The 20,098-nt window shown below is 46.6% G+C and overlaps 1 protein-coding gene across 3 annotated transcripts; it reads left to right on the forward strand.

The window, feature by feature from the left end:
• On the forward strand, window positions 1-16,091 carry LOC115094221 (structure-specific endonuclease subunit slx1-like). 3 transcript variants are annotated; one of them, XR_003857511.1, is made up of 8 exons: window positions 1-310; window positions 2,611-2,770; window positions 3,335-3,525; window positions 4,444-4,495; window positions 13,329-13,703; window positions 14,683-14,764; window positions 15,078-15,165; window positions 15,255-16,091. XR_003857511.1 is itself a non-coding variant. In XM_029607043.1 (8 exons), the coding sequence occupies exons 3-8, from the start codon at window positions 3,353-3,355 to the stop codon at window positions 15,282-15,284; spliced, it is 702 nt and encodes a 233-aa protein (XP_029462903.1). In that variant the 5' UTR covers window positions 21-310; window positions 2,611-2,770; window positions 3,335-3,352; the 3' UTR covers window positions 15,285-16,091. The 3 variants fall into 3 exon arrangements, 2 of the variants coding, with proteins under 2 accessions (XP_029462903.1, XP_029462901.1); XM_029607043.1 differs by having other exon boundaries at window positions 21-310; window positions 13,329-13,559; window positions 14,683-14,810; XM_029607041.1 differs by having other exon boundaries at window positions 42-310; window positions 2,613-2,770; window positions 14,683-14,810.
• Window positions 16,092-20,098: the final 4,007 nt, after the last annotated feature.

The following is a 20,098-nucleotide window of genomic DNA, read 5'->3' on the forward strand; positions in this document are numbered from 1 at the left end:
ACTGCCCGATAAGGGAAAGAAAGAACAAATTGTTATTATAATGGAAAAATTCGGCTGTGAGAAGATTTTATCTACCAAATAAAACTAGATACCATGCTCTCATTCACTTTCTCCTCTCTTTATCATTACCCAACTCCCCCGTCTCAGGAACTAAAGGCAGCCCGGTTTCTAAGGAAACCTTGAGAGGCGGGGCGGAAGGTGACGTAAACAGGCAGCTGGCGTCGGGCGTGGAGCTCGAGCTACGGGGGGCGCAAGGAAGGAGCAGCGTCGGGGCATGCCGGGCCTGTGCCCAGTGCAGTCCCCAGTGCAGGTATGACACGACTTTTAACAGTATGCTGTATACATGCATTTTAATATATCCGCACACAGAAGAAACACAGGCTCTGAGCAGACATTTATGTTCAGTCTTATACCTTGAAGGGGGAGGGGAAGAGGCTTATTGTGTTCCATTGCATCCCTAGGTGGTAATTCAGAAATAAGACTACAAGTCCCAACATGCACCTTGGTAAAAAACACAAAAAAACAAGGTTGAGCGCTAATGGTAACCATCAATTGGACAGAGCTGATATTCTGAAAATGCAGCCTAGGGTCACCAGATGGTTTTTTTTCCCCCTCCCCCCATTGCATATTTGGACTTCTAAATCCTACTGTTTTTACTTTGAGAAATTGGATCTACATTTGCCGTTGGGACAATGTCAGGGCTATCTTATGCTATTAGGCATCCTTTCTGGCACAGACCGACTGCCTAGTATGTGATAGGTATTTAGTAGGGATGTGAATCGATTTAGGACGATTAAAATTATCGTCCGATAATTTTAATATCGTCTTAAACCGTTATGGAACACAATACAATAGAGATTCTAACGATTTATCGTTATAAATCGTTAGAATCGTGAGCCGGCACACTAAAACCCCCTAAAACCCACCCCCGACCCTTTAAATTAAATCCCCCACCCTCCCGAACCCCCCCCCAAATGACTTAAATAACCTGCGGGTCCAGCGGCGGTCCGGAACGGCAGCGGTCCGGAACGGGCTCCTGCTACTGAATCTTGTTGTCTTCAGCCGGCGCCATTTTCCAAAATGGCGCCGAAAAAAGGCGGCGGCCATAGACGAACACGATTGGACGGCAGGAGGTCCTTCCGGACCCCCGCTGGACTTTTGGCAAGTCTTGTGGGGGTCAGGAGGGCCCCCCCAAGCTGACCAAAAGTTCCTGGAGGTCCAGCGGGGGTCAGGGAGCGATTTCCCGCCGCGAATCGTTTTCGTACGGAAAATGGCGCCGGCAGGAGATCGACTGCAGGAGGTCATTCAGCGAGGCGCCGGAACCCTCGCTGAACGACCTCCTGCAGTCGATCTCCTGCCGGTGCCATTTTCCGTACGGAAAATGGCGCCGACCATACGCTTATGGCCGGCGCCATTTTCTGTACGAAAACGATTCGCGGCGGGAAATCGCTCCCTGACCCCCGCTGGACCTCCAGGAACTTTTGGCCAGCTTGGGGGGGGCCTCCTGACCCCTACAAGACTTGCCAAAAGTCCAGCGGGGGTCCGGAAGGACCTCCTGCCGTCCAATCGTGTTCGTCTATGGCCGCCGCCATTTTTCGGCGCCATTTTGGAAAATGGCGCCGGCTGAAGACAACAAGATTCAGTAGCAGGAGCCCGTTCCGGACCGCTGCCGTTCCGGACCGCCACTGGACCCGAAGGTTATTTAAGTCATTTGGGGGGGTTCGGGAGGGGGGGGGATTTAATTTAAAGGGTCGGGGGTGGGTTTTAGGGGGTTTTAATGTGCCGGTTTTGCGATTTTACGTTTTTCACGATTTTTCACGATATTTTACCCCCCCAAACGGCAACAATACGATTCCCTCCCCCTCCCAGCCGAAATCGATCGTTAAGACGATCGAGGACACGATTCACATCTCTAGTATTTAGTACTGCTGAGAAGTTTGTGCCCCCCCCCCCCCCCCATTGTTTTGCTTTTCGATTGTCATTTTGGTAAGTTTTTCCTGCAATCTGCCACCCGATTGGCCTGCAGTGTCTATGACATCACTCTACTTTGGTCTCACGCTCGCCCTGCATTGAGCAGTCAAATTACGATGTGACATCTACGGCGTGAATATGACAGCCTCGCTTTTAGGAATTGTGAGATCCAGGGTTATTGCTTCCATTTGAATGTAGTATTTCCTAGCGTGTAGCAGATGGACTCAGAACCAATGGGTATAGTGTACTCCCGCTAGCAGTTGGAGACAGATCAGATTTCAATCTGATTTCAGCCCCTAGTACATATACCCCTGCAGGAAGTGCAGATCCTCAGTATTTTCCGTCTCCATCTGACCGATGTCTTTCAGAAAGTGCTGTGCTCTAGACCACTCTGTAAATGGGACAATACTTGGTCACCAGATGGTTTCAAGTTGTCTATGGCAGATTGAAGCAGACCTCGTTTTATCAGGCTGCATCTATAGAACTTTTATTTCCTTCTTTTCTTAGTTCTAATAGGTAAGACATTTTTTGAATGAACATTTATGAAAAATGAGCAAATGGTTATTAGTCTAAGGTTGAAGCTTTGATGACTGGATATATTTGCTGCTATGCATCTGACATATGCTTGTCTATTCTTAGAGAAAATGGAACCACAAGTTGCATAGATGCTGTGGAATAAAACCCAAATTGATTTAGCATGCCCTGATGACCTAGAACCATCCAGTGACTGCTAAAAGAATTAATTTGATTGCACAACTCAGCAATTTTATTACTGCCTATTTCTGGACTTCCAACTCAGGTAGGTAATTCCTGCCCACTCAGGGATTTGGATTCATTTTCAGTTATTGGAATTTTCTCCTATTTATCTGGCCTGGCCGTTTAACCCAAAGAGGTGATTCAGTTCTGGTTTTGCTAAATTGTGTGCATAGAAAAGTTTTGATTTCCCCCAAGAAAAAATAGGACTACAGTTCCATACATGCAATATACTAAAACTTGGACCTGCTCAATTTGTCTGTGCTGACTTGGGTGAGGTGGTAACCCCACCCTCAGCCTGGCCATCTCAGTGATGATCCTCAGCTAAAAGGCATGAACTTCTGCTTCCTTTAGAGCCCAGTGCACATGCACTGTATGATCAACTGCTAGATGTCACTACTTTACGATGGTTAGGACCCCCTCTCTTCCAGGATATTTAAATGCTGTTTCCTCAGCCTTCCCTGCCCCAGCCTGAGAAACAGGAATCTGATTCAGGAGCTGAACTTGGCTCTCCTGTGTGGCAGTACACAGTGCAGCCTCTATGCCAACAGGATATCTCATTTCCTTGTTGAAGACGTGCTTTATTTCTCTTCCCCCTTTCTCTCCTCAGCTCATCTCCTCATGTGCCATGGTGGTGGAAGTGGAGAACTTCTTTGGAGTTTACTTGCTCTTCTGTACCAACCCCAAGTTCAGAGGTCGCATATACATTGGCTTCACTGTGAATCCAGAGCGGCGTATCACCCAGCACAATGCTGGCAAGCACAAGGGTGGGGCCTGGCGTACTAGCGGACGTGGGCCCTGGTAAACCACTCATCTCCTTTTCCTTTCTTCTGGAAATACAGCTATGTTCTGCAAAGCTCCAGCTGCATGCTGGCTTTGAGCCTCCAAGAGGGGAGGGAAGAAGGGAGATGCTGGAGGCCATAAGGGGATATGATAGAGGTTTATAAAATCATGAGTGGGGTAGAACAGATAAATAGGGAGTGGTTATTTACTCTTTTAGATAGTATAAGAAATAGAAAGCACTTCATGAAACTAAGGGATAGCAGATTTAAAACAAATTGGAGGAAGTGTATTTTTCACTCATTATACGATTAAGCTAAGGGATTTGTTGCTGGAGGATGTGGGCAAGGCATCTAGTATTGTTGGGTTTAAAAGGGGTTTGGACAAGTTCCTCGAAGAAACATCCATGAACAGTTCTAAGTCGCATAAATTTGGGGAAAGCCATCATTTATTCCTAGGAGTGGACAATAAGAATTGGATCTATTCTTTGAGATCTACCGGGTACTTCCTGGTAATCTGAACTGGCCACTGTCAGAGACAGGATGCTGGGTTTGATGGGCCCTTGGTCTGACTCGTCTTGGCACTTCTCATGTTCTTATTTATGTGGGGTTCCCCTGAAATATTTGGGAAGTCACTGAAGAGGGAAGCAGAGTGGAAACAAGGTTTTTCTCTCTCCAGAAGAATATTAGTTGGCAGCTAAATTTGTGATCTGTATTCAAGGCTTTTTGCTTGGTGCTGGTAGCGGTCTTCCAATAATGAATTTCATTAACGGGATTACCCTGTGTGCAGGGATGGGGGTGTCTGTGGTTGCTGTTGGATTCTGAAGCAGCATTATCTAGGCATATGAAACAGAAAGGTGATGTTTCTAATGGCAGTGAAACCCTGCTGAAGGCTTTTCGTTGTAACTGTTGTGTCACAAACTCTTTCTTATTTCCCCAGGGACATGGTGCTGATCATTCATGGCTTCCCTTCTGATATTGCAGCACTGAGGGTAAGAAATGCTTCAAGTTTCTGCTGTTTTGAGATGCTCTGGAATCTATTCATCTCTCTACATCTTTTTCTTTCATTCTCTCTCTCTTTCTTTACATCTCTTTTTTTTTTTTTATTCCTGTCAGATGTTTCAGCCTCTACAACTGCAAGCCATTCATTTGTAGAGTTCAAGCTTGGCTTTATTAAGAATGTTAACATAACCATGACATCCTAGTTTGCAAATTTAAACATAAAGACAGTACTTTTTAAGGACACTTAACGCAACAAAGTTTTATTTCCAGCAGCTACATACAAGTCCAGTTGGCAGTGCTCACATCAGGTTCAGTCCAGGGTCAAATTTTCCAGATCATTAATCGAAACGCATAGACAGTTTTAATTAGCCTTCCAGAGATTATTGCTCTCTCACCGGTTTCACCCACACACAGTGCAATAGGAAATTGCCAGGAACAAAATGTTGTTGTGCCCAGCGATCTCTTCTTTATTGTCCTGCCAGACACAGACCAGTCCAGACAAGTGGGATTTGTCCCTCCTACCAACAGATAGAGGCAGAGAGCAGGCTGATCTGACTTGACATCCTTCCCTCTATAGTCTTAATACAGCAGGGAAGGCGTCTGTAGTTCTCTGTCTCCAGGAGCAGGAAGGTGAAGGAAAGTGGTTCCTGGATCAACAGCCTTAAGATCAAGCTGATTTGGGGGCTCCTCCAGGACGACAGACATAAGAGTGGTTGCTCTTCCTTCCGCACGGCAATCTGGGCAAGATTCCTGTATTTCCATTCCCTGGTGAAAGCCATTTTTGTGCTCTGTGCCTTTAAGAAGCTTGAAAAAATAAATAAAAAATTGCAGAAGAGAAGGTACAACCCAAAGCTAGCAGTAGTGACTTGACCTGTTGTGCACTCCCAGAGACAGTCCCACGCGTTTCCCCTCCCCACGCTCCTCCGGAACAGGTATGGAGTGGGATTGACAGTGTGTCAGATGTGGGGTCTGGCATGTGCCTAGTGCGGCGGGGTCATTTTTGCAGGAGCTGCAGTGGGGCTGCGCTAAATGCAGCACAAGCAGGTGAGAGAAGTACAGGAAGAGCAGAGCACCCGGAGCATTGCTGCCCTCCCAAGGCAGCATTGTTCTACCTCCATAACTGTGAGCAGATTTATTATTATTATATAATGTGACATCATAGAAGGACTGCAAGCCCTTCTTGTTGTTGGCCCTGTATGGTCACATGTTTTCAGCCCCTCTGATTCTGGTATCTTCTTATTGGCTCAGATTCTAGTTTATGCCTGCTGGGAGGCTTTCAGTGTGCATGTGTGCTTCTGAGAGAGAGAAAAAAGAAGCAAATGGCCTCTCATCTCTCCCCTTCCTTGAAAAGGCATTTTCTTTTTACCATACACATACATACAATAAGTGTACTTAAATCTCCATTCCCTGTGCGTACCCGGATCAGTCCAGACTGCTGAGTTATGCCTCCCTTCCAGCAGATGGAGACAGAGAAAAACTTTAAGGACATCCCTGTAAGTAGGATGCGCCACATGCAGCCCCTTCAGTATTTCTCTGTCTCCAGCAGATGAAGGTGGCAGAACCTGCAGTCCTGGCTAAACTGACTCTAAACAAGGGGGGGGGGGGAAAAAGAGTTGCAGTGACAGGAGTCCTTTAAATTTGTTTGGCTGAAACAAAGTTTAAAAAAAAGAAAAGAGCCGGGCCTCCCGAGGAGCAGAGTCATTTCTCCTCGGTGGTAGGCCTGCCGTGTGCTTTGCCCTTCACTCCAGTGTACCAGGAGCAGCAGCCGGTGAGTGACTGGGGGGGATTTACCAGTGGGCCGGTCCCTTCCCCCCCCACCCCGGCCCAGAGACAACCGTGGCTTGTGCTCTAGTGAGGCCAACGCAAATTTAAAAAAAAATAGAATCTGAATGCGTTGTTTTTTTTTGCAGCTGCGCTGCTCTTAATCGGCCTCCCGGGCTCCGGGGTTTATTTTTGCGGCCTCCCCTCCTTGTTCACCGCGGCGATGCTGCGCATTTTGCCCTGAAAATCGTGTGGGGAGCCAGCAGCACGGCTCTCCAGAGATAGCCTCTGCTCCCGGTGTCTTCCCGGGTGCGAGGGCCCGTCAGTGGGGGCAGCTGGCGGCAGGGGGAGGCAGGCACATCGGTCCTGTGGTGCGGGTGCCCCAATGCTGCCTCATGCTACCCAGCCTGCCCTGCTCTCGCGGAACGTGGGAACGGCGGACATTTTAGGAACTTTAGATGCTGATGCAGACGGCTCAGCAGGGGGAGGGGATCTCGCTCAGCAGTTATTTCCGCAGGATTTTTGCCCTGGTCTCCCCATGATTTATTTCCTGCTTTCCATGTTCCTTTGGGTACCCCACCTCATGAAAATTTAAAGGGCCAGCATCCTCTTTCGGCTGATTTTATTTTACTGTTACATAAAGATTATTTAGCTAGCCTTATGCCCATGGGAGATCCTGAGCCCCCTCCGGGGCGGCCTGGGGATGGGCCCTCTCTTCCCGTGCAGGTTCCTAGGCCGGATCCTCCTGAGGTCTCCCAGATTAGGGTGGTCCGGGAAGGGTCCGGTTCCGGGAACCAGGGGGCGGTGCCACTGGCGGATCCGCTTCAGGCGGACATGAATAAAGATTCCGAGCGTGTGGCCCCAGTGGAAGGGGAATGATCCTCGGGTCCTTAGGTTCTTTCGTAGACATGAGCTGGAGCCGATGATTCCACATGTCCTAGCGCGATTGGGCATATCGGCTGGTCAGATGCCAACGCCTCAGGATCAGGGCATGGTGGATCCGGTACTGTCTGGTCTTCATTCCCCAGCTAGGACTTTTCCTTTTCATCCTATGTTGCTCCAGCTAATGTTTCGGGAGTGGGATACTCCGGAAGCTAGCCTTCGCGTAGGCAGAGCTATGGAAAAATTGTACCCGCTGCCAGATGACTTTCTTGACCTCCTTAAGGTTCCCAAGATTGATGCGGCCGAATCCACAGTCACCAAGTGTACGACTGTTCCTGTGGTTGGGGCGGCTGCCCTTATGGACCCTCGGGGTCGTAAGCTGGAGATGTTTCTCAAGCGTATCTTCGGAGTATCGGCTCTGGGGGTTCGAGCAGCCGTTTGCAGTAGTTTAATGCAGTAGTTTAATGCAGTGTGTGAGTCTCCGATGGGTACAACAACTTCTGAGTGCCAGAGAACTCTCCCCGGAGGAGTCGGAGCAGGCTGTTCATTTGGAGGCGGTAGCGTATGGGGCAGATGCCTTGTACGATCTCCTTCGTACGTCTTCGCTTACTATAGCTTCTGCGGTATCAGCCCGCAGGCTTTTATGGCTCCGTAATTGGTCGGCTGATGTTTCCTCCGAGTCTGAGCTGGGTGCTTTTCTGTTTCGGGGGAAATTACTTTTTGGAGATGATTTGGAGAAGCTCATTAAGTCCTTGGGGTACAATAAAGTGTACAAGCTCTCGGAGGATAGGCCAAAAGCTTCCAGAGGTTTCGGCCCTTCCCTGTCACATTTTCGGGGGCAGCGCTGTTTTCGCCAGTCTAAGCCGGCTCCGTTTGGCCAAAGGCAGTCATCCGGCAGGTCGCAGACCTGGTCTCATTCCTTTCGTGGCCGCAGACCCGCCCGAGACGGTGGTGCCACAGGGGCGACGGGAGTCAAGTCCTCCCAATGAAATAGCACCAGCCCACTCCCCTGTTCCAGTCGTTGGGTGGCGGCTGTCCCTGTTTTACGAGGAGTGGGTCAAAATAACGTCGGACCATTGGGTTCTAAACATTATAGAACACGGCTACGCCTTAGATTTTGCTTGTCCCTTACGCAGTCTATTTCTGGTATTGCCCTGCGGGTCTCTGGAGAAAAGGCGCCAGGTGTCACTCACATTTCGCCGGTAGTTGGACCTCGGGGCGGTCATTCCAGTTCCTCTGAATGAACTTCAAACCGGCAGGTATTCCATTTATTTTCTGGTTCCGAAGAAGGAAGGGTCCTTCCGTCCGATTTTAGATCTGAAGAAGGTCAACAGAGCTCTGAGTGTCCCGTTTTCATATGGAAACGCTACGTTCCGTAATCGCTTCCGTCAGAGCAGGGGAATTTTTTAGCGTCCCTCGATTTGATGGAAGCGTACCTATACGTTGCAATTCGGAAGGATCATCAGCAGTATCTCCAGTTTATGGTCCTTGGCAAGCATTACCAGTTTCAGGCACTTCCCTTCGGGCTAGCGACCACTCCGCGCACATTTACCAAGGTGATGGCGGCGGCTCTCCATTGCCAGGGGATCCTGGTCCATCCCTACTTGGACGACTGGCTCATTCGAGCGAAGTCAAAGGAATTATGCGAGGCGGCAGTCGCCAGGGTGGTGCAGACACTTCACGCTCTGGGTTGGATCATCAATGCGGACAAGAGCCAGTTGTCCCCCCGCCCAGGTCCTGGATTTTTTGGGGGAGAGATTCGATACTCTCATTGGGAAAGTCTTCCTGATGCAGGATCGGATAGACAAACTCATGTCGTAAGTTCGGTGTCTCTTGACCCTGCCAGTTCCCAGGGCGTGGGACTATTTACAGGTTCTTGGTTCTATGGTGTCCACTCTGGAGTTGGTCCCGTGGGCTTTTGCTCATATGAGGCCATTGCATACGGCTTTGCTTTCACATTGGGACCCCAAGTGGAAGCTTTTCAAGTTCCCTTACCCCTCCAGGAACCGGCCAGATCCAGCCTAGCTTGGTGGCTGACCCACGAACACTTGTCTCGGGGGATGGATCTGGAGGTCCCTCAGTGGACTATTGTGAAAACGGATGCCAGTCTTTCCGGCTGGGGGGCAGTTTGCCAATCTCAGGCAGCCCAAGGCCAATGGACGCAGCAGGAAGCGCAATGGTCCATCAATCATCTCGAGACCAGGGCAGTCCGCTTGGCCCTGCAGAAGTTTTTGCCTCTAGTTTATTGTCGGTCGGTGAGAGTGCTTTCTGACAGCACAATGACGGTAGCATATATCAACCGGCAGGGAGGCACAAAGAGCCGCCCTGTAGCAGCGGAGGCGGACGAGCTCATGGCCTGGGCAGAAACTCATCTGCTCAGGATAGCGGCTTCACACATTGCTGGGGTAGACAACGTACAGGCGGATTTTCTGAGCTGTCAGAGATTGGATCCCGGAGAATGGGAGCTGTCTGAGGCATTCGCATTAATATCTCATCACTGGGGGAGTCCCTGTTTGGATCTACTAGTGACTCCAGGGAATGCCAAGGTGCCGCACTTTTCAATTGCAGAAGAGAGCATGGAGCAGAAGAGCTGAACGCTCTTGTCCTCCCATGGCCTCGCGACATTCTGCTTTACTTATTCCCTCTTGGCCTCTGGTAGGCAAGGTTTTGAGAAGGATAGAAGCCCATACGGAAGCGGTGGTGCTGGTCCATGAAGGCTGTGGTTCGTGGATCTCCTCAACCTTGCAATGGAAGGGCTGCTACATCTGGGTCATCTTCCTTATTTTAGTTGATTGATTTGATTAAATTTTATGTATTTTATTATTTTGTAAAAATAATTAAGTTAAGGTTTTCCATGTTTTTTAGGTTTATTTGTTTTATCTTTACTATTTTAGGTTTTTAATGGACACAGTGTTATTTTTATTTTTGAATGAATTTTATGGTTATGTCGTTAAAGACTGCCTGGTAAAGTTTGTAAACCGACTTGAAGTGTATACAATTTGTTCGGTATATAAATTGTCCTAAATAAAATAAATAAATAAATAAATAAATCTTCCGAATCTCCCGCAGCAGGGTCCAATATTTTTCGACCAGGTGGATCGCTTTTGTCTAGCGGCTTGGCTTATTAGAGGCGGCAGTTGATAAAGAAGAGGTATCCGGATTCGGTTATTTCCACTCTTTTATGGGCTCGCAAAACTTCCACCTCTCTTACGTATGTCCGAGTCTGGAAGGTTTTTGACTCTTGGAGTAGTAGGTCGAATGTTTCTCCTAGGCGGGCCTCGATAGTCCACATTCTAGCCTTCTTGCAAGAGGGTTTGGCAAAAGGACTAGCTTTCAGTTCTCTCCGGGTTCAAGTGGCGGCGTTAGGATGTTTACGTGGAAAGGTGGACGGTGCGTCCATAGCGGCTCAACCGGATGTGGTTCGTTTCCTTCGGGGTGTTAAGCATTTGCATCCACCACGTCAAGCTGTTTGTCCATCCTGGAGTTTGAATTTGGTCCTTAGGACGTTGTGTGACCTTCCTTTTGAACCGCTCAGGTGCATCACTCTGAAGGACCTTATGCTCAAGACGGTGCTTTTGGTAGCTATCTGCTTGGCTCGGAGAATTTTGGAAATTCAGGCCATATCTTGTTGCAAACCTTTTCTTAGGTTTTCCGATTTTGGCGTTTCTCTTAGAACTGTGCCGTCCTTTCTGCCTAAGGTTGTATCGGCTTTTCACGTGAACCAGTCCGTGAACCAAATCCAGGAACACAGTGCCTGTGTTCCTGGATTTGGATCAGAATTCTCCACATGCTCGTGAATTGAAGCATTTGGATGTCAGGCAGGCGCTGATGCGTTCTTGGAGGGCACTAATGATTTTCACCTGTCGGATCATCTTTTTGTCTTGTGGCGTGGTCCCAGGAAAGGGCATAAAGCTTCCAAGGCTACTATTGCCCGGTGGTTGAAGGATGCTATTTCTTCAGCATACATATGTCACAGGCGAGCAGTTCCAGAGGGTCTTAAGGCTCATTCGCTCCGTTCTCAGGCTGCATCCTGGGCAGAAAGTCAGTTGATTTCCCCTCAGGAGATTTGTAAGGTGGCATTACGTTTGGATGTTCGGGCTCCCGACTCGGAGAGTTTTGGCAGCGATGTGCTTCGAGTGAGGCTTTCTAGGTCCCACCCCATGTAAGGCGACTTGGGTACATCCTAGCAGTCTGGACTGATCTGGGTATGTACAGGGAAAGGAAAATTGGTTCTTACCTGCTGATTTTCGTTCCTGTAGTCCCACGGATCAGCCCAGACGCCCTCCCAGTTTTTTGATTTTGCTCGACAGATTATCGGTTTTTTCCTGTCATATTATAACAAGATGAAGATTTCAAATTTTGTACATAGTTGAGTCTCCTAAATTTGGTTTAACCATTTAAATTTTTGGATTCCTGTTACCACTTTAATTCTGCTTTGATATTGTTTTTACTGAAGGGGCTATAGGTGGCGCATCCTACTTACAGGAGTGTCCTTAAAGTTTTTCTCTGTCTCCATCTGCTGGAAGGGAGGCATAACCCAGCAGTCTAGGCTGATCCGTGATACTACAGGAACGAAAATTAGCAGGTAAGAACCAATTTTCCTTTACAATTCCTGCAACAGCTAATTCAGCTCTAGAATCAGTTCTGTAGAGATTAACCTCTCCTCTTCCCTCCCCCTCAAGACTGCAGTCAGTAAGCTATATGTTTTGATCACCTGTTGGAATAAACTACTGTTGTAATTTAGACAAGGTATCTTCATTGGAGATTCAGTATTTGGTTTAGCTGAATGATTAGCAGTGCATGAGTGCTGTGAGATCATTTTACAAGCATTTCCTGCCTTGGAGTCGGGGGCTGCTGCAGGAGCAATTGCTGTATTTCAAAGTTCTTTGTTTACTACACAAATTTATTAACAGTGATAGAACAGAATGGCTTATGCGGTCTTACATCGTTACACCACACAGAGAATCTTAAAATCAGCAAATAAACGCCTCCTGGTCATCCCCTCTATAGGAACTGCACATTTAAGTAAGGTGAGGGAGAGAGCCATTTCAATAGCAGGACCTAAACTATGGAACTCTTTACCTCTCGATTTAAGGCTACAAACAGATTTTATGATTTTTTTTTTTTAATTCTAAAAACGTAGCTTTCTAAAAAAGCTTTTGAGGGATCAGAATAATCTGATATTATTCTGGCAAGGAAGTTAAATAATTTTCTGAAGAATGAGGCACACTTTCTTTTCTTTTTCTTTTATGACATTTATGATTTATCTTGTAATTTTATTGTATTATACTAACCCCTGTAATTTATTTGTTTTTTAATAAGATACTTACTGTAAATTTAATTTTATGATTTATTGATCTTATTATTTTATTGTTTGTGCTAATCCCTTTATGTTGAGGCCTTCTCTTTGTTACTGAAACTGTTTTTTTCCTCTTTTGTACTATCTTCTTTTTGAGTTCCAGGGAAGCCTAATCATTCAGCAATAGACTAATGATACAGTAGGAAAGGTATCAGAATATATAGAGTTGGATGTCGAGTCAGATCAGCTTGCCCTCTGCCTCCATCTGCTGGTAGGGAGACAAATCTCACTTATCTGGACTGGTCTGTCAGAACTCAAGGAATGATAATTAGCAGGTAAGAACCTAACTTAACCTTTTCTAATCCCAGAGGACCAGTATGATTCTTCCCCGCAGATTCTATGCAAACCCCCTTCTAGTTTGCTCGGCTTCCATTTATCAGAGTCACTTAGTAGCTTACGGGCAAAACTCCAGCCTCTCATCCCAGTAAGGCCAACCAGAGCTTCTTTCTACTTTCTTCTTATCTTTCCTCTCTCTTTAGTGTTTTTAGTTGAAGTATGAATCTGGGGCAAATTGTACTCCCACCCCCTCATAAAAAAAAAAAATAAAAGACCTCTCTGATCAGGATCCTTTGCATGCTTTCCTTCTGCTTTATGTCAGATTCAGGAAACTGTATTGGCTTGACAGCTGGTGCAGGTGTGGCCAAATTTAAAACATAAAGTGGGGAGGAAATAAAAGTGAAAAAATAAGAATACTACTAACGAGTAAAAAAAAAATTACAAAGTGCAGGAAGGAGAAGTTTTTTTGTCTAATTACTGTTTGATTTAGGGGGTGAACTTGGGGTACGTCTCTCCTCTGATGGGGGTTTCTCTCTGTGGTGCAGTTTGAGTGGGCCTGGCAGCATCCCCATGCCTCTCGCCGTTTGACCCATGTTTCTCGCAAGTCCCGGCAGGAGTCGAGCTTTGACTTCCATCTGCGGGTGATGGCCAGCATGCTCTGTGTGGCCCCCTGGAACCGCCTGCCGCTTACCATCCGCTGGCTGAAGCAGGAATACCGCCGGGACTTTCCTTCGCACCTGGAGCCTCCTCTGCACATGCCCCTCTCTTTTGGCCAGGTACGGGCAAAGGCGCCCTCCAGAGCAAAGGACGGAAAGAAGAGGGCAGAGGGAGGAGGAGCGGCCGGGGACCCAGGGGAGCTGCCACCCTCCCAGCGGGACCTCTGCAGGCAGCGTTGCCCGGTGTGCCACACACACTTCCAGGTGAGCAAAGGCCGAGCTTCCCCCACGCAGAGAAGAAGGATCGTGACCCCCACTTAAAAGAGCACCACATTCCCACGGCCCGGGCTGTAGCACAAAGCCTCTCCTCTGCTGTTTGGACAAAATATGCACCTCGGGTGCTATCCTCAAGGTGGCAGTAGAACTTTATTTTATTTAAATACATTTTTTTTTAATCCACACAAATCATAAAAATGTTTACAATGGAGAATAGTATAATACATACCTAAAAATCAGAATAAAACAAAACAATAGAAAACATATAGGTGTAGTCAGCGGTAATTCATCAGTCATTGATTCGGCCCACTTATCATCATTTGGGGTTAAATGCTGCCATAAATAGGTTTGTTTTTAAGGCCTTTTTGAATGAGAGCCTTGCTTCCCTCTCAGCTTCATGAGCCTGTTTAACCTCACTTCCTCAGAAGCACCAGTCTGCTAAATAGGTTTTCCGCTTTCATAGACTGTGATGGCAGATAAGGGACATAAGGCCCATGTCGTTTGCCAAATTTGCATCCGTTTGCAGTGCCATAGACTGCAAATGATCTTTGGTTTCCTCTCTGCTTTTTTGTAGTAATTCTGTTATTTTTGCCTCAATCCCTTCCACGGGTAAGCCATTTCATGCATTCACCACTCTTTTCTAATTTGAAATATTTCATATGCCCTTTTCCTGACAATTTCTAAATCTCTGCATTAAGACTCCCAAGTTTGCAAAATGAAGAGAGTGACTTTGAAGGACATGCGCTGAAAGCTGGTGGCAGCCATGGGCCTAGAAACCAACAGTACCTGAATGTAATCCGCTTTGAAGTGTCTGAAAGGTAGAATATAAAACAAATAAATAAAGCTGAGTCTACAGGTGTCAGCTCTGAGTGACTCAGTGCTGAAAGTCAGATACTTAGTTGCTGGCAGCAGTTGAATTTGAACCTGGATCTTCCACCTATTTTGTTTCTTGTCCTTTTATCCACAGAGTGAGGATGACGCCCTGCACTGCTTCCACCCTGGCTGCACAATGACCGCTCACCTGTTTTGCCTGGCAGAGTTGTTTCTGAGTGAGGAGCCGCAGCATTTTATCCCGGTGGAGGGGAAGTGCCCAGGGTACATGCATTGGGTGTGACCGCGTAACGCTGATGGGCAGGAGAGGAAAGACGAGCCTGAGCAGTTCTGTGACAGACTGACTGCAGTGTCAGATGGGGGATGGCTGTCTGCTGTGAAAGGAATCACCCTTGTGTATAAATGATTTCTCGCCCGGGTGATTTCGATGTGGGTGACTGCTCTGTGACTCCCGTCCTCGCTAATAACTGATCCTGTACCTGGCTGCAGGAACACTCCCAACTAATCCTTCCTGCATGTTGTCCCCTGCAGATGCAGAAACACCATGCTGTGGGGAGACTTGATTCGCTACAGGAAGGGTTGCTATGGTGACTTAGAGGAAATCTGCACGCCCACCCAGGTAGGAGGCTAGAGTCAGGAGGAGGCAGAGCCCTGGAAGGTGGCTAAATGCCATGGAGGTGTCTGATTCCTACTCCTGTCTCCTTTTAGGTTCATTGGACCGATGAACTTCAGAAATAAACAACAGGAGAAAGGGCGTTCTCTCCTGTTCTGCATATCCCCGGTTACAGAGGCGAAAACGACCAAGTCCACTCCAACTGCAGCAGCAGCAGCAACCCCACCAACTTGAATTTTTGTACACGACATTGTAAAGCGAGAACCCTCCTCTTACTATTCCTGGAAGTTGTTTTAAGAGCCAGGTTGGCAGGAGCAGCTGTAAAAAGGGAGGGGGATTTGGCTGGCAGGTACAATCCGGAGGTGTCTGAGCACGCAGGATCAGCTTTGAGTGGAAGAGAGACTTTAAAAGCAGTAGGGTGGAGTGAATTTCAGAGGCAAACAAGACTCACTACTGCTGAACGCTGAGAGCCAGGGAAGCCTATGGCTGGAGACGAGTCTCACAGCATTGCTGTGTCTCGTGCTGGCTGTTTCTAGGTCTGGCAAGGGATTGGCAGCTAGTAATTGGATTGTGGTTTCTCGATTCCAGGAGTCTTCCAGAACGGGCTCACCCTGATCCGAGACCTTAGACCCCTGGGCAAAGAGATAGTATAGAAATTGGATCTGTCAGGAGTGAGGCATTCGGAGTCCCAGACGTCCTCCCGTCGAGGTTCTAGGAGGAGTCCCTCGTAGATGAGAGCCCAGGCCCTGCACTGAGACACTGTGATGGAAAGAGGGTCTGTGGGGAGATTGAGGCAGCTATTTGCTGCACTTGCTGCTGCTGCTTCATTTTTGACAGACTTTTTTTAAATAATAGATCTTGTCCCATAATTCCCACAGATTGATGCTTTTTAAAAGAAGTGAATGACAAATAAATGAAAATCTTTTCTAGAAGTAAGGTCTCCAGCCACCTTGTTACTTCTGGCAGGGGGAAGGAGATGCAGTGGCAGCCATCAGGGGGAGAGATAACTGCCCCAGCAGGCTACAAGAGCCCTTTACAGAGTGGAGAGTACTAGAGAGGAGTGCCAATTTTCAGTCCTGCTGAAACAGAGAGCTCATCCATCAAAGCTTTGAGGTCTGCCTTCCCTTAGGCACAGCACTCAAGGAATAACAGCCTTGCAGCATGCTTCCAATAATTCAGCTGGCATGGGTAACAGTATAATCTTCTCGCAGTTCCTTCTTAGTCCCAGGTTTGAACAGTAGTGGAACTCACCAACTCCACTCCCAGAAGCATTAGAAAGCAAATCTGTGCTCACGCCGGGCTGGTGCTTTTAGCCTCTGCCCCTGTCTTCTCCTTTTAAGAACAGCTCCTGTTGTCACATTGGGCTGATTCATGCCCATTTGGACTATTTTTTTATTTTCCTATTGTGTGGAAAAAGTGTCTTCATGCTGGTTGGGCTAATTTTCCAACTTCCTCCACTGAGATAGCTGTGTTACCTGTGTGCAGTCATGAGCCTGCCGTTATGACTCTTGTCATGCATCCGGAGAGGGAGAGAGCTTCAAATTTTCCTCTTCGCTTTTCGTTTGTCTTCTGAGGGGGATCCTCCCTTTGGGCTACCTTTTGGGCTGCAGCTTGTTTTACTTTGGGCTACAAACCCCTTTTAATTTCTGGCCACACCATGAGCAATAACCCGATGGGCACAAGAAATGCTGATAAGCACTTATGGCTGCTCGGACAAATCCTTTTTCCCCCCACGGTAAATATCAGCTATTGCTGCTTTATAAAGATGGTTAAATGCAACCAAGTTTCAGCAACTGGGTAGCAGAAACCCTGGAGAAGTGAGGATGGGTGGGCAGCAAAGCTCCACCGCAGCTCTTGCAAAATTTAGTAGAAGCAATACAGGGATCGGAGGTGAATCACAAAACATGGTAGGAATTGAAGCTGAATTGATGGTGAGTCACAAAGTGGAGGCCCAGGAAACCAAAGTGGACTTAGCAAAAATAGCTAGCAACTTTAAACTGATCCTGTAGGATATTTCACTGGCATTAACTGAAATTATAAAGAATTTGATTGAACCGGAGGAAGACGTGACCTAGAATGAAATAAACATCAGGGAGCAAAAGGACATAAAAAGATTTAAAGAAAAAATTGTATAACAGTGAAAACAGGCAGAGAAAAAAAACAATAGGGAATGCTAGCCATCCAGCAATGTGGCCTCATGGCAGAATTGCCCTGCGCTGCCAAGTGCCATAAGAGCCTCAGAAGATAGTTTAAACTTTCTGAGCATCTGATAGACCAGTCCAGATTACCAGCAAGGTGTAGTGGACAAGATCAAGCTGCAGAGCTGATCAGGTGATGCAGTGTAGTGGCAGAGATTTTCAAATAGCTGTGGCACATGGTCAGGGAGACATTCCCAGGAAGGAAGCAATCAGAAATTGGCCCATGTGGATGGAGATCAATAGCTCTGTGCCCATAAGTTGAACCTGGAGGAAAGTCAACAGGCCTAGTATTGCAGGTACAATGAATTAAAGACGGAAAGGAACATATCAGGTACGCACCATGTGCACTGTGAATGAATGAATGAAAAGTCTGGTAGGAGGCTGACAGGACAGGTGTGAGGTGCACTGGATGAGGCACAAACCGTGAATACCCATGGGTGATGAACCTGGAGAGAGCCTGGTGGTATTAGATATGTGTACATTGCATGTACATCCACACCCCCTTTGGGCCTCCTAGGCGGGCTATGAGAATTCTTGTTCAGAGCCTTATGAAGCTGACACAACATGATTTGAGAGTGTTTATATGCGTGAGACACTCTGAAGGCATTTTCATTGAGGCTATCCTGAAAACCTGATTGGCTAGGTGTATCCCAAGGATTGGGTTGAGAACCTCTACTCTAGACCATTCTCATGGAAGCACAATTGACGATCCTAACTGAGCAAAAGACATGGTAGCTTGTTTTCATGAAGGAAAAGAGCATCTTGCTTTGGTCTAAGATATAGAGGTTTGAGTTACAAGATACTGAACTCTCTCATCAGCCATGAGAAAGAGGAAGGCCAGCTGTGAAAAAGCAGCACAAAGTAATTCTTTGTGCTATTAGTAGAGCAGTTACCTGCCCAAGGTGATCCAGGAAACTACAGCACCTGACATTGGTGCTAAGCAAATTGGTGGATGCTCTTGTTAACAAAATCACTGAACATATGGATAGATACATTAAAAGGGAAGAACCAACATGAATTTAGCAATGGAAAGTCATACCTTTCCAATCTGTTTGAAACTTTTGAAGGCGTAAATAAACATGGATGGAGGGGAGCCAGTTCATATAGTATACATAGATTTTCAAAAGTTATTTGATGGCATTCCTCATGAGAGACACCTAAGGAAGTTAAAGACTTGGGATCGGAGGCAATGTCCTATTATAGTCTAGTAACTGGCTGAAAGAGAGGAGATGGAGAGTAAGCCCATTTTACAAATGGAGAGAAATGGTGAAATGTCCCAGGGATCTGTGCTGGGACCAGTGTTTAATGTATTCATTAATGACCTGAAGAAGGGAGACAAGAATGCAGATGGCACTAAATTATTCAAAGTGGTCAAAATGTAAGTACATAAGATATCCACAAACAAAGAAGGAGAGATACTGCATGTTATAGACCAACAATCCAAGGGAATAGTGCAGTGAGGCTATATGAAGAATCCACACAATGAGTCAGAATCGATGTTAATACATCTTTTAGTTAGTTCGGCAACTCCATGATTTAGAAATTACATGTCATCCAATTTTTATCCAATTTTTAAACAATCCCCGAGGGATTGTTTAAAAATTGGATGACATGTAATTTCTAAATTGTGGAGTTGCCGTGCTAACTAAAATATTATTAACATCGATGGCGGTTACTATCCCAAACCAAATAATGCCTGATGCTTCTCTTTCACTGGATATCCAGCATAGCTCACTGCTTCAACGGCAGCTAGGAATGAAGAAAAGATGATTTATATTCAGACAACAACCAACAAGGACTGAATTACATAGTCTGGATAAGCAAATAAGCATGGGTGTAGCTTGCTTGTTATGGCGGTTCCTACCCCGAATCAGTTAAGCATGATATTTCACTTGGAATACATATCCAGCACAGCTCACTGCTTCAACGGCAGGCGGGAATGAAGTAAAGTGAAATTATACTCAGACAACCAACAAGGACTGAATTGCACAGGCTGGGTAAACAAATAAGCATGGGAGTAGCTTGCTTATTGCGGCAGTTACTACCCCTAACCAATTAAGCTAGATACTTCATTTAGATGCAGCTCCAGCACTACTCTCTGCAGCATTGGTGTGGGTGGAAGTGAAATTGAACCAAAAAGTTACTAAGGGCCAAGAGTAACAGATAAGTATGAGAAAAAAATAAGAGTGAATGCTTGCTGGGAAGACTGGATGGGCTGTTTGGTTTTTCTGCCATCATTTCTATGTTTTTATCTTACTTCTTAGACTTCTGGCATTGGCTTACAGACATTTCAAAGTGTGTTGTTTGTTTGTATTAACAGCCTGTTTTTCATTTGACAGGGATAATTTGGAATCTCTTAACTCAGGTGATTCTTTACTTATAGGCACATGGACTACTTTTCTTATTATTGGGATGCCCTAACTCTCCTATTTAATTAGTATCCTTTGAAAATACCTCCCTCCAAACCATGCGCTGCTGAGTGACTATCAGCTTTCCCCTTTGTTCTAGTTTAAAAGCTGTTCTATCTCCTTTTTAAAGGTTAGTGCTAGCAGCCTGTTTCCACTCTGGTTAAGGTGGAGCCTGTCCTTTTGGAAAAGACTCCCTACTTCCCCAAAAGGTTCCCAAGTTCCTTATAAAACTGAAACCCTCTTCCTTGTACAATTGTTTCATCTATACAGTGAGACTCTGGAGATCTGCCTGCCTCTGGGGACCTGCACGTAGAACAGGGAGCATTTCAGAGA

The sequence above is a fragment of the Rhinatrema bivittatum genome, chromosome 6 (genome assembly GCF_901001135.1).
Source record: "Rhinatrema bivittatum chromosome 6, aRhiBiv1.1, whole genome shotgun sequence".
Lineage (NCBI taxonomy): Eukaryota > Metazoa > Chordata > Amphibia > Gymnophiona > Rhinatrematidae > Rhinatrema > Rhinatrema bivittatum.

Excerpts from the sequence above, each read along its gene's own strand:
- LOC115094221 (XM_029607041.1), top strand. The coding sequence starts at position 3,353 with ATGGTGGTGGAAGTGGAGAACTTCTTTGGAGTTTACTTGCTCTTCTGT. Across the intron at positions 3,526-4,443 it reads ACTAGCGGACGTGGGCCCTG|GGACATGGTGCTGATCATTC; the intron begins GTAAACCACTCA and ends TTATTTCCCCAG. Across the intron at positions 4,496-13,328 it reads CTGATATTGCAGCACTGAGG|TTTGAGTGGGCCTGGCAGCA; the intron begins GTAAGAAATGCT and ends TCTGTGGTGCAG.